This window comes from Frankliniella occidentalis, unplaced genomic scaffold, assembly GCF_000697945.3.
Source record: "Frankliniella occidentalis isolate FOCC.00 unplaced genomic scaffold, Focc_3.1 Scaffold42, whole genome shotgun sequence".
Taxonomy (NCBI): domain Eukaryota; kingdom Metazoa; phylum Arthropoda; class Insecta; order Thysanoptera; family Thripidae; genus Frankliniella; species Frankliniella occidentalis.
Window position 1 is genome coordinate 1,307,005 of NW_026267172.1, and position 13,708 is coordinate 1,320,712.

General features: G+C 41.7%; 3 protein-coding genes across 4 annotated transcripts in view; 2 read left to right on the plus strand and 1 right to left on the minus strand.

The window, feature by feature from the left end:
• Positions 1 to 211: 211 nt before the first annotated feature.
• On the plus strand, positions 212 to 5,263 carry LOC113217492 (IWS1-like protein). 2 transcript variants are annotated; one of them, XR_008011054.1, is made up of 13 exons: positions 212 to 426; positions 982 to 1,372; positions 1,456 to 1,940; positions 2,015 to 2,240; positions 2,318 to 2,627; positions 2,708 to 2,850; positions 2,932 to 3,079; positions 3,185 to 3,397; positions 3,489 to 3,651; positions 3,724 to 3,856; positions 3,938 to 4,052; positions 4,132 to 4,321; positions 4,420 to 5,263. XR_008011054.1 is itself a non-coding variant. In XM_026437406.2 (12 exons), the coding sequence occupies exons 1-12, from the start codon at positions 417 to 419 to the stop codon at positions 4,252 to 4,254; spliced, it is 2,460 nt and encodes an 819-aa protein (XP_026293191.1). In that variant the 5' UTR covers positions 212 to 416; the 3' UTR covers positions 4,255 to 5,263. The 2 variants fall into 2 exon arrangements, 1 of the variants encoding a protein (XP_026293191.1); XM_026437406.2 differs by having other exon boundaries at positions 4,132 to 5,263.
• A 126-nt stretch (positions 5,264 to 5,389) lies between these two features.
• On the minus strand, positions 5,390 to 9,854 carry LOC113217493 (signal transducing adapter molecule 1). Its single transcript, XM_052266774.1, has 11 exons — positions 9,630 to 9,854; positions 8,974 to 9,134; positions 8,639 to 8,884; positions 8,477 to 8,549; positions 8,166 to 8,357; positions 7,967 to 8,083; positions 7,789 to 7,888; positions 7,574 to 7,647; positions 7,288 to 7,499; positions 7,038 to 7,210; positions 5,390 to 6,937 (listed from the first exon to the last, which is right to left on the minus strand). The coding sequence occupies exons 1-11, from the start codon at positions 9,676 to 9,678 to the stop codon at positions 6,697 to 6,699; spliced, it is 1,638 nt and encodes a 545-aa protein (XP_052122734.1). The 5' UTR covers positions 9,679 to 9,854; the 3' UTR covers positions 5,390 to 6,696.
• Positions 9,855 to 10,119: 265 nt separating this feature from the next.
• Positions 10,120 to 13,708, plus strand: part of LOC113217513 (patronin) — a 65,138-nt gene continuing 61,549 nt past the window's right edge. Inside the window, exon 1 of the mRNA XM_026437444.2 lies at positions 10,120 to 10,583. Coding sequence (XP_026293229.1) covers positions 10,479 to 10,583 — 105 coding nt within the window. The 5' untranslated portion in view covers positions 10,120 to 10,478. The remainder of the gene's footprint in view (positions 10,584 to 13,708) is intronic.

A 13,708-nucleotide genomic window follows, 5' to 3' on the forward strand; every position in this document is an offset into this window, starting at 1 on the left:
TGTATGGTTTTGCTGGCGCTAGCTGCATTTAAATCAGTTTTCTACGGTTGACCCGCATCCCTATATTGAAAACACAAAATCTCTATGATGTTCAAGACATCAAGACATTGTTTTCAAACAAAGAGTTACCACGGTTTATCATAGCAGCTAATGTTGTCATACCTACATTCCTCTTGCGCGCCGGGGGAGCGGGGAGGAGGGGAGGGAGGGGGAGGGGGCAGCAGAGCAGCGGCAGCGGCGTCTCCGTTCTTGACGTCCGTCAGCACACCTTACTTTTACCTGACTATTTTGCTTTAGTGTCAGCAAGTTTGTTAAAATTTAACATATCTGGTTGAACGACACACTCGGTAATTTGCTGCGCCTTAGGCGTATGCTCCTTGAAAACATTGGCCTCTTTGGTTGTATACAAACGAAGGATGGAGCAAGGTTTGTAATATCTACAGATTTCTCACCGTATGGTTGAATTCCTCTTGTGTGTTTTGTTTGTCAGTATTGCAAATTGAATTTATATTTTTCTGTAAAAACGCCCTCTTAACAATTTCTTGCCATAATATAAGTAGCTCGGTTTAATTTCAAGTATTTTTGCAAATATGATTTTCATTGGTGTAGGGGTTAGGTTGTTTATGCTATGATGTGTAATAGCTATGTTATTTAAATCCACTTCTCTGGTATGTTGTATTGCATTACCAAGAATTTCAAACCTAAAACTTTTCATGTGCGATATTGTATGTATTATGGCGCACGCTTAACTGCTCCAGTTTTCTTTATTTTGAGTGCGAATAGAATCGGGAGGGTTTACAATTTGTATTGTTTTCATAGTTAACTGGTACCTACACTATGTATGATTATGTTCTATCGAAGTGAATGCCAAAATAAGTTGTTCCTTATACTTAAGCTTCTCAATAAGTTGAAATCTGCATATTGTTATTTGCTCACCATCTTTTTAGTAATCTTGGATATTATTTATGTTTTCTTTAACAGACGAAACCCCATCCAGCCCCGTGGTTGATGGTAACCAGAGTGATAATGAGTCTGTGAAGTCTGCTGCTAGCAACAAGTCAGGACGTTCCTCTAGATCAAGAAAATCAAGATCTAGATCTGTTTCTTCAGGACATCGCTCTAGATCCGGATCTCCTTCCTCCAGAGTCAGATCACGCTCTCGATCAAAATCAGGGTCACGGTCACGATCTCCATCCAGAAAGTCAGGATCGGCTTCTCCTGTGGGATCTCAAAATGGGTCACGGAATGCTTCAAGATCACGCTCTCGTTCCCATTCACGCTCTAGATCGCGCTCTAGATCACGCTCTGGTTCAAGAGCTGCTTCAGGCTCTAGGGCAGCATCAGGTTCAAGGGGTTCTAGGTCACGCTCCAGGTGATGGTTTTAAAAACACAGTGAACTTTATAATTTGTTGATTAAGGTAAAAGCTCTATTAATCAAGTCCTCTCTTCTTCCAGATCAAAATCAGGCTCAAGGGCAGGGTCAGAACCCCGCAACAAGTCCCATTCAAGGTCTAGATCTAGGTCACATTCTCGCTCTCGCTCACGCTCCAGGTCCAAATCTGGATCAAGGGCCTCTGGCTCAAATCATTCAAGGTCGAGGTCGAGATCAAGATCGCAGTCTGGATCCAGGCACTCAAGATCTCGTTCAAGATCAAGTGTTAAGTCCAAATCTCGATCCAGATCAAGGTCTGGGTCTAGATCTCGCTCTCGCTCTAGATCCAAGTCTAGATCTAGATCTAAATCCAGATCTAGATCTAAGTCAAGATCTAGATCTAGGTCAGGATCTGCAGCTCGTGCAAGTCGAGCGTCCCGGTCTCGGTCACGTTCGAGATCGAGGTCAAGATCGAGGTCAAGGTCGAAATCAAAGTCTCGATCTAGGAGCCCTTCAGAAGTGGAAGAAAGAAGGTCTGTTGTCGACAGTGAGTCTGATCCAGAGAAAGGTAAGGAAATTTTACTTCCCTTTGTCATGTATCTTGCTATGTGTCTTGTAAGTATAAAACGTTTTCTTTCTCAGCTAAGTCCAAGAAATTTGGGTCTCAGAAGGGTAGTGATGCTGAAAGTGAAAGTGGATCTGATGGGGGTAGTGGTCCTGACCGTAAAGTCAAAAAAATAAAGAAAAAGCGCACTCAAGCTTTAGCTTCTGACTCAGAAGATGAAGGCAATAAGTCAGATTCCAGCAGAGGAAGACGTAAGAAAAAAAGGGCCGTCTTGTCGGATTCGGAAGGAGAGGATGGAAAATCGTGAGTGTGGAGTGCATTTAACTTTTTAAACTTTTTTTTGTAAATAGTGATAAACAATTTCCCCTCCCAAATTACAGGAGGAGAAGTCGCAGTAGAAGTCGATCTGGTAGTAGAAGTCGCAGTCGGTCTGGTAGCAGGAGCCGGAGTAGGAGTGGCAGTGGAAGCCGAAGACGCAGTCGTGGGAGTCGCAGTAGAAGCCGAAGCGGTAGTAGAAGCCGAAGTGGCAGTAGGAGTCGTAGTGGAAGCCGCAGCCGAAGTGGGAGCAGAAGTAGAAGTCATAGTAGGAGCCGGAGCCGGAGCCGAAGTCGAAGTGGCAGCCGCAGTGACAATCGAGCAAAGAAGAGACCCGGTCGAGATGTTTTATCAGATTCAGAGGGTGAAGGAGTGGTTAGTATCAATGGTGGCATTCTTCTTTTCTTTTTGCAATGGTCTTTTTTCCACCTGTATTGTTCTGTTTATATTTGTAGGAGAAAAAGAAACCAAAAGGTTCTGATGATGAGGGTGGCGTAGGGGGAAAGGCAAGTGGAGATGAAGGAGGTATGGTAGAGGAGAAGCCTGAAGGAGGCGCTGTAGTCGCTGATGAGGACTCAGATGAAGGACCGTCAAGGGAGTAAGTCTAGTTTCTTTAATATGGCATGACAGTCATTTCTATACGAGGGTGCTGACATTTACTTTCACTTGGTTTTTTTAGTCATGATACTGGTATGTCAGACTTTGATGTTATGCTTCAACGAAAAAAAGAAGAGAAGAAAAAACGAAAAAGGAAAGATATTGATATTATTAATGACAATGATGACATAATTGCTCAACTTCTTGCAGACATGAAGACTGCAGCTGATGTACGGTTTTGTATTCCTTAAAAATAATATTGCGTGTGCATTTGCACTTGTTAGTTTCCTTTTTTCATTTTCCACTCTTATTTTTCATTTATGAATCAATTCCAGGATGACCGACGCCTTAATCAAGAGGCCAAGCCAGCCACCAACAAAATTGCCATGCTTTCTAAAGTAATGTCACAATTGAGAAAACATGATTTACAATTGGCATTTATTGAACACAATGTGCTATCTGTTCTTACGGATTGGCTTGCCCCTATGCCTGATCGTAGTTTACCATCACTGCGTATTCGCGAGAATATTCTGAAACTTTTGAGAGAGGTGAGTACAATAAGAACATTAATGTTAATTATCTATCCATCCTTCATTTTATTGAATTTGACATTCAAATATATTGCTTCTACATCTACAGTTCCCACGCATTGACCAATCTTCATTGAAGCACTCTGGCATTGGTAAAGCAGTAATGTACCTCTACAAACACCCTAAAGAAATCAAGGAAAACAAAGACAGAGCAGGCCGTCTTATAAGTGATTGGGCTCGCCCCATATTTAATGTCTCCACTGATTTCACGTGTAAGCTTTTACAATTCTTTATACTTTGAAACAACTCCTATGCAATTTAATAGCAATTTAATCTATCGGCAGCTCTGAGTCGAGAGGAACGTCTACAGCGCGATCTTGAGCAGGTCCCTAAGCGTAGACGTGCATCAGAGGATGATGATAGAGAGGAGCAACAACCTCGAGAACTTGGCAAAGCTCTTACAGCTGATGATGGAAGGTATTAACAATACAAGTAATCAGTTCTAAACTTCCATTGGTTAATTTTCTTTATGTTAACTCCTTTTTCTCTTTATTTCAGTGGTGCACTGAGGCCAGGTGATAAAGGTTGGGTTTCTCGTGCTAGAGTTCCTATGCCCTCCAACAAGGAATATGTTAATCGGCCTAAATGGAAAACTGATGTTGACATGAGTCGGGTAAATATTCTAAATTTAACTGATTTACTTTCAGTGGAGCTTGTGTGAGCGTGTCTGCTATATTTATATTTTGTTACAGACCACTAAGAAGCAAATGACTAAATTTGAGAAACATTATAAAACCTTCATTGATGCTAAACGTGCCAAACAAGTTCGTAGAGCTGTTCAGATTTCTGTTGAAGGACGAAATATGGCATTATAACATGTCTCTAGATTTTATTTTAATTCTGTTAAATCCTCTCAAGCTGTAGAGAAGACACCTAATTTCAGTAAGCTTAAACAGTTTCGAATTCATGTCTCCAAAAGCCTATTATGTTGCTAGTATTCATAATATTTCTGTAATACAAGAGCATTTTGTTTTCTACAGTTATAACTGATATCCTTAATCCGTATCATACTTAGTGTATGGAGGAATTTCTTTAAGGTAACTTAAATTTTGCTACCAGAATTGTAGTGACTAGTCTAGCAAGATTTTTCATTATGACTGAAAGATGTTAAATGCCATTCTTTATTCCTTTATTAAAGTATCTGCTCTTCACCTAGAAATGTAAATCAGTTTGTGGAAAACTGGATTAATTAAAGAGGTAAATATGGACTGAGAACAAATGGTACTTACCTACACTTAATAACTGACTGCAATACTGTGATACTTTTACATATTGGTTAAGATCAAGTATGGAGAATTAAGACAGAATATGTGCCATTATGGTCGAGAGGTGAATGTTTTACAAAGATTTCCTAGTTTCTGTTCACTTCTGTAATATTTGACTTTGTGCAAAACTGTTGCATGTGTTTTCCCTCATAGTTTTTCTATCACCATATTCATGGGTACCTCTTCAATTGCTCCAATATTTTGCAAACTTGTATGTAAGTTTCTCAAGGAGATGAGAGTAAATTACTGTAACAATGGAGGTTGTCTTAGCTATGTATGAAGGAGAAGAAATTATGCACAATTATGTTCATACCACTTCAGTGTAAGATGTGCTGTGAATGATATCTTAAAATGTTGATACATACCTATACAAAACATGTGGATTCTGCAGAAACTACCAGTTGGTATTTCATGTTAACAGTATGATTAAAATCCATAACTAAATCAATTGACTTGTGTCTTGACTTGAGTTAGAGATTGATCAAAACAATTGAACATACTAAATATGTTGTGGTTTGTTGCAATACTTGAGTATAAAAATAAAAATTTAATTATTGAAGGCACTGTTTATCATTCCCTTCACTTAACTTCAATCCTATTGGTCATGCACAATCCCTTTCAATTCTAGCTATCATTTTCTTCTAAATTGTGGAAGTTCAATCAATGGTAAGGAAAAGGCAAAATGCATTATTTACAAACAAATTTTTAATAAAATATGTTACAAAGAGTACACAGCAATTTGTATCAGTCGCATGTCGCACGGTACACAGACATTTGCCAAAATGACATTATTTGCTGATAAATGTACAGGTTTCTTTTGATCCTAATCTCAACATCATTCTTCATTCTCCTTAGCCGCCAAAGATTTCACTTATCTTTGACCTGTGAAACTTCAATAGACCATCCTAACACATCATATTATATTGAATTGTTCATGTGCTTCATTGTAGGGTAAATTAGCACAATCAACATGTCACTTTGTTTACCACACTAGCCAAAACATGTACTTATGTATGTAGAACATAAGCAATTTTTTTCTTAGCGAGGGGAGGATTATTGGATGGATTGAATGAGTCAGCAAAATAAAATGTGAACATTGTTCCAAGGAGTGCTGAAATGAAGTGAACTGTTAAATACTCATCCATTTTTATTCCAGTGACCTAAATGATTGTGTAATAATATAAACTACAGACATAAATAATAGCAATGAGAATGAAACCTGATGATGACAAAGCATTGGAAAGGGACTCTAAGAGAAAATTGAACTTTATTTTTACGCATCCATTTATAACAGGAAGACCACAGATGGGATTGAAAGAGGATAGAATGATTTCGTTAAAAATAAATGTGTTCATGAAAAGAACAAGACTTTGTTATTATTGAAAACTAATAAAACAAACATTAAACAACAAATAAAGCTTCAATAGAAAATGCTTGTGGCTAAGGATAATAATAACAGAGGGGGAAGATGTACTCAGTAGCCTTATCATCATCCCTATGGGATCAGCACTGACTGTTCATTTTCCCTGCTTTAACACCACAAGCTTAATAACCATACCTGTATGACCATTTGAATCAAAGGTAAAACATCACAGTAGACTCAGAGCTACAGGGTAGCTCTCATCTTTTTCATTTTATTTTAAAAAGACAACATTGAAATGTAATAAGGAATTTTCCCAGTGTTTCTTTTTCAAAACAAAATCCTGATAATCTTAAAAAGCTAATAGACAATTATTTCATTCTACCTTTCTGACATTCTAAATTCATTTACCTCAAATAAAATGCAGTTAGAAATATATGAAATTTTAAACATATTTACTTGGATACTGAAAACAATTTAATAATTGCTAACAACTCACTTTCATTTCTTGCCCCAGCAATTATTTTAAAAGGTGACTACAATAATTGAAAATAAACTAGTCCCAAAATCAATAAGATAAGAAACAAATAGCTTGCCCCAGGGTTTGTTCTCTGAATCTCGGGGTAGAGCCTTTAGAGGAGCTGCTGACTTGGAGGAGAATATACACCGGGTGGAGGTGGCTGTGATTGTTGTAATGAGGGAATTTGGTGCCCCTGTGGAGGTCCCTGGGAAAGTCCCTGAGGAGGGCCTTGTGGCGGGCCTTGAGGTGGACCTTGTGGGTGGGGAGGTCCTGTTTGTGGTCCTTGAGGGCCAGGGATGTATTGAGTATGAGGTGAAGGATAACCAACCATGCCACCTACAGCAAACATTGGGCTGAAAAAAGAAAAGGTTCATAGGGTAAATTTTTCTTGTAAGATTAATATTTTTAAAACAAGAGAGAACACATAATATGATACGCTGTAAGACATCATACCTTCCTTGGTAGGAAATGGGTCCCCCAGGCATACCTTCAGTACCCTGAGGACCTCTAGCATTCATGTAGGGTTGTATTGGGGGCATTGAGACAGGTCCAGAAGGCGGTTGCATGCCAAATTGGTCTGGTGGTAAACTATAACCAGGACCTCCATGAGGTGTGCCATTGTACATCTATTCAGAAGAAGATCAGAGGCTTAGTATTTTATTACGATAAAAGAAATCTTTTGTATATAACAGGCTATACTGACATGAGGCAAGGCAGGCTGGTATGGAAAAGGTGGCCCCTTTGCCAATTGGTGATATGGGGAAGGCACAGCTTGAGGACCAGGTTCACGCATTAAGGTGTGGTACAAATTTAATGCTTCAACTAAATCCGAACTAAGTTGGGTCAGTTGAGCATGTTTGCGGTCAACTCGCTCCAGCTCGTTGTCAATGAGAGGTCCCATAGCATTGACTTGTTCTGTGTGATTGTTAGATGGATTATTATTCATATAATGAAAAGACCCAATGAAAAAAGCAGAAAGTTCTGAATACCTTCTAAATCCAACATCTCTGTGGTATCATACTGGTCATCTTCAGGATTTGCTTCATGCAAGAGATCTCTGAGCCTATGAACATACATTCAAAAACGATTAATTTTAAAACTAAAAAACATGAGTGACACTTTAACATTAAGATGAAAAAATAACAAAAATAAAGTAGTTTACAGATTAGTATTATATTTTACCACCATCTTATTTTCTACTCACCTATCTATTTTTTGTTCATTGATTTCAACTACCTCCTTTGGTGCTACTTGAACGGTCACCTCATCGCTAAATTGAACTACTTTCTTTTGAGGTTCATCTTCTAAAAATTAGAGAGGAATGTTAAAATAAGCAGCAAACAATAATTTAATTAAATGAGAGATACTGTAACTGTGCTTACTAAAATTTTCGGGTTCAGCTGATAAGTCAGCAGTAACAAAATTTGAAGGAAAGAGTCCTTCTCCTCTCTTATTGTATCCTTTCCACCAATTTGCATCAGAATCATCCAGAACATGTACTGCACAAATAACACAATATTTACGCAAAAGAACAACATAGACAGAAAACTGAAAAATACAAACAGGAAATCCTATTCTTACTGAGTTCTCCTGCTTTAAAGGTAAGTTCATTATCTTCAGCTGCCTCAAAGTCATAGAGAGCTCGTACTTTACGAGCTTCCAATTTGTGAGAGACAGAACCGTGAACGTTTACTGAGCTTGCTCCAGTAGTAGATGGATATAAGCTTTCACCTCGAGACTTTGTTGAGACATCCTTTAAAGACAGGGTAATTGCTGGAAAATAAACTGGTTTCAGCTTTCAAAATCTTACAATTGATTTAGAAAAAAAAAGTTATAATAATAATAATAAAAAAAGATACTGAATAAAGAAATTTATTTTGATAGTTCCATACCTTTGACTAAATCATCCTCCTCCTCCTGACTCAAGGCAACATTCGGATCTTTACTGATGACAGAGGATCTTGGCTGTTAGGTTAAAAAGTATCAGAGGCAATCCACAAAACTAAGGAAATATGGTAGCAATTGAATAGAAGGATAATTAACAAGCTTCAAACCTTTGGATCACGGGGTGTAAAATCAACATTCTCTGCCTGTAGGCTCTTATAAAATGACGGTATGTGAACAAGTTGTGGGTCTGATTTGAATTCTCCTTCAGCCCACTTCTGGAGGAGCTCCTTCATTTTCTCAGCTACACGTGGATGGGACTTGTTGAGGAGCTTCCGGTATTCTTGCTCAAAATCTCGTGATGCAACAGCCAAGTGGAAGCGGTTCCCACTGTTCTTGACACAAGCATCTAAGAGCTGCAATTACAGATCAGGTGCAAATTGAAATACTACAAATAGGAAAGTACAAATGACATTTTGAAAATAAAAGACAGGAGAGCACTTACTGTACATGCTTGTAGCCCGACATGGGGATCAGGATGACCAAGCCGTTTCATGATCGACCGCAGGCAATCTTTCGCATTTTGAGTAGATCCACCAGCACGATCACACACCATCATTATGTCACCCCACTCCTCTGTTGTATTCTTCTCATTTGTAACTTTTTCTGCAAAGAAATTGTAGGTCATGAATAGACTACTTTGCCTCCTTGAATTCATCCAGAGACGACTGTGATGGGAAATGGAACCAGATGAGCAATAAAAGGATAAACTGTTAAGATGTGTAGATCTGAGATAAGGGTAAGAATAATCCAAAAAGATCTGACGATAAATGGTAAAATGAATGTGTTGCACAATATTCATTAACTTTTCAACATTAACAGGAGTTGCGCTGAATTAATTTTGACAGAAAGACATTTAAAACCTAATTCGATGGATGCTTTGTTAGCATGAATAAACAATAGAGGTTCAATGACATAAGTGACAGTTCTGACAAAAACATCAGGCTTAAATGTTAACCTTAAAATTGGAGGACTTAGCCAATAATAAATTGAACTAAACATGGCTTAAAAATCGAAAGAAGTGCGTTAAGGACCCAGCAATTTAATACGTAGATAAGTAAAAACAGACTGAAATAACATTATGACGGTTCTCCAACTCACCAACGTCCTGATCGAACGGTGAAGACGACGTTCCAAAGAGCCAAGACATGGTGAAAGTCTCTCTTCACAAGATCTCCAATCAAGAAAACTGGTGATCGACTTACTTAATCGTCCATTCAATCAATCTTTTGAGCTTTATAATCACATTACGATGACTAATACCATATCAGAAAAACAGAAGATTCCATATTTGTGGCCTAACTGATTCCGTTTGTTTTTCTTTGTGTCTCGAAGCAGACATAAGTCGAACGTAACATCGAGATAGAGAAAGCGCTGGGAGGTTTTTTAACTTTTAATGTGTGCAAAGCTAATTTATCTTGATTTTATTCGGCTAACGTCAGACTCAAAATTAATTCAATGCGGCTAGCCATTCCGACCGAATGGGATAGCTGATTGACACGAGTGCAAATGAGAATGAATGAGACCACAGCGATGCTGACTCTCGATTCCACCTCAGATATTTTGATGTGGAGTGGAACGTACCCGACTTCGACGATTCACGACTTCAGTTTCAGAAATTTTCTTGGTGACGACTGTGCGTGTTAAGGTTAATTATGTGAATGGAAGTGATATATTTACTATTATGAGAACATGGAGTTTTCCAGGTTTTCATGCGTTCAGTGACTCCAATGTTTTAGTATTGCGTCGATGCATTTCTTGTCGCCGTGAAGCATTTTTTATGACTTTAGTCCACTTAAGTACTCACTAGCCTTTCATTTTAACTCACCCTGCAAGCTGAGGCTTAGGCCTCCTGTCAGTTTACACTCGTCTTGTGCGGGTCATGTCAACCGAACGTTGCTTTCAAACGGTTGATAAGCACAATTTGTGTGAGTGTGTTGTTAGAAGTGAATGTGGAGTGCTATCTCTCGCATCTTTATCAAGAAGAAATCCTTTGATGAAAGTGGAATAGTCTATGCCAATGCAATGGAGCAGGATACCTACGACACGAGACAGGTACGCTTATGTTTTATTATTAATTTTATTTAAATTGTTGTTTTTATGGCATCTCTCTGTTGTCTGTGCAAAATTTGAAGTCTTCACTGAAGCTCATACTCACTCACACTGAGGTGTTGAAAGCAGGTCATGTGTAGGATTTCGTTGGGATTATGGCCACTGAGTGTCTGCATCAGATTTCTGTTACTTGTATTATGTGTGAATCAAATCTGGCTTCTGTGTTGTTGGATGCATGTGTGTGTCACCTATACAAACAAGTTGGCATACTGTTTTGCACCATGAATTCAGAGGTTAGGTTGTTTAGAGGTTTCATTCATTACAGCTCCAGTCCATGTTCTGTCCCTTCATCTCTCCTTTACCTAAGTTTTCCATATATTTTTTCAATGGGTGGACCTGTACTCTGTATGCACACACAAGTAATTCTTGTAATGTTTTTTTTTCTCTTCTAAAGTGCCTTTTTTTTTGAAACCTATTGTTTCTATCTTAAAATGTGATCAGATATAAAAGTATGGGAAGTTATATGTTCTAATCAATAATATCACTTAGCGTATATCTTCTTGAAGGAAAATATAAGGTTGTGGAAAGTGCGACAGTTTCAAGAAAGCTGTTTTGTAACGTTTTATTTTGTTTGTAATCTGTCTTCTTGCGTCATCAGCATTTGCAAGAAAATGTACCATTTTTTCAAAGTTTATGTTTTGGGGATTGGTGTGGGCAAAATCACGCATTTGTTTTTGTATCAATTTGTTAACCTCAAACACAACAACATTATGAGTCATTCATTTATTTTGCAGTTTTCTTTTATCTCTCATGTCTCTAATCGCTTTTTTGGCATTGGGCTCAGCTGCTTCTTGTGTTAATTTTTAAAAACATTACCTGGTAGTCTTTTTACTGCACCTTCTACATCTATCCCAAAATCAGTGCATTCTAAAAGGTATCTAAAAGGTACCTTTTCCCCTTTCCTGGGAAGAAAAGCAGTTGGGGAGGGGGGAGGGGGAAGGGGAAGGGGAAGGGGTTGGAGAGGGGAGGTGTGGCGCTGGGCGGCGGCAAGGAGGCGAGGAGCACCGCGGCCTTGGTGCCCAAGCGTCCTGACGTCACACGGGATTCGCGCCCCACACCATCTGCTGTCAATTGTCGCCCTGTTGACGGTGACAGGTCATCCCTCGCCCCCGGGACTGTCAACCCCGTGCCTGGAAGGGCTGCAATAGGGGACTGGAGGCGCCGCCCGCAGCCTCGAGCGCCCCGGGTGACCTGTCAAACGTTTACAAACCATTTGGTTGCCCTTCCAACCCCGTGCCGTGTGCTGTTTACTGCGGATAATCTACAGCAGGGCGGAAAGCGACCCTTTCCTGACCGCGCTCTGGGGGGATTGGTCTCAACCTCTTGCCTCTCCATTGTCACTTTTCAGACACTGCGTAAAATTTGTTGCGAGTGTGTAGTGCTCGAAGAAATATTAAGTGATAGCTGCCAGCGGGGCGGACCGGGTTGGCAGGGCGGGGCGGGGCCGCGCGGCGAAGCAAGCTGCGCTCGCGAGGGATAGGAGCCTTCATTGACTGGACTGGCGCGCTGCTTCGCGATGTGTGCAGTGTACGTGGCGCGGCGTGGCGCGGCGCGGCGGGGACAGCTGTGGGCGGCTGGCTGGGCCGGCTGGGAGCCGTTTTGGCTGGAGGAGTCAGTCAATAGGGTGGCCCCGCCCCGCTCCGCCACCACACCGCACGCCCGCTGAGGTCGCTGTAAGGTCACTATACCAACCAGCGGCGCTTAGGGATCGCGTTAAGGTGCAAACCTCTCGCGGGCGGCAGCAGGCGAAATAGAAATTTGTACCTGTGTCCCCTTGGTGAGTGTGGTGGGTACCACAATTGCACTCTTGTGATCAATGAGCAACTCGACTGCCCATCGGTACTCACCTGCTCTCTCTGTCCGCGAGGGGGCTACCCACCCTCTCTCTCTCTTTCTCTCGCACGCCCTGCGCCGCCTGCGCTCAGCCGTGCTGCAGCGGTCGTTCATCCCATATCGTTGAGGCCTCCTCGGCAAGCCCTGCCCGTGCAAAAACCCTATGAGAGGGGTATCGATTACGCGCGGCGATGTCGCCGTCGGGCGCAGTGACGACGTCAGTGACCTGCCCCAACCCACCGGGGCCGCCGAGCCTGCCGGGGCTGAGCCTGAGCCTGCGCCAGCATTCAGCAGCCGGGTCTCTTTCGTCACAGTTTTGGGGGTTCACGTTATAAACAACATCTCATTTTTTGAGGGAAAAGGGAAAATTTTGAGGAACTCCCCTGTTTTGATAAAAACTCCTCAGATTTCGAGGAAGTCTCCTCATAAAAAGTGAGAGTTTTCCTCATTTTTGAGAAGATTCCTGAAAATCTAAGGCGAGATTGGAGGACTCTTCCTGAAACGTGGAAGTTCCTCAAAGTGTTCCCATTTTCCTCAAAAAATGAGACATTGTTTTTACCGTGGTTTTGGGTGAAGGGTGAAGCAGGGGCCCAATTATTTGGAGAAGGGGTCCCATTATTGTTATCGTCCAGGGTATTGCGTCGCTGTGCCCCATCGGAAGCAATATACTACTAGCCCGCATGCCACGGTTGCGGGTGGGTTGCCTATAGCGTCTGTCTGTTGCACAGCCGTGGCGCCTTGTGGCCCCGTGCGGATAGGCAACCTGCCCGCACGCCTGCATGCCGGGCCAGTATACGAAGCTTTTTGCTCCGACGCGGGCGCATGGCGACAGCTCTGTATGATTTAATCTAACCGAAAGACTTCTCTCGTCACACACGCGCGTGTGCTTCGCGTTATGCGTCTTCGGCTGCCGCTGGGGGGGGGGGGGGGGGGGGGGGGGGCGACTGCCGTGTGCCTCCTGCTGCTGAAGTGATCTGAAAAAGATTAAGTTGCTAAAAATAAGACGCACTGCGCTGACAACTCCTCGCCGGGTCCTGTTTCTCTCCTCCGCCTCCCGCCCGGGCCCGGGCCGCTGGCCGTGTCGGTTTCATTTTCCGTTAGGGTTGGCGGGGCCCCGCCATGCCATCCGTCACTCTGAACGGTTCGGTTGGCGGACACGGCTGGCCGCATCGAGCCCTTTGACTTGGCATCGCGCGGCTGGACCAAAAGTAGTGAGTTATTGTCGCCCCGCCCCG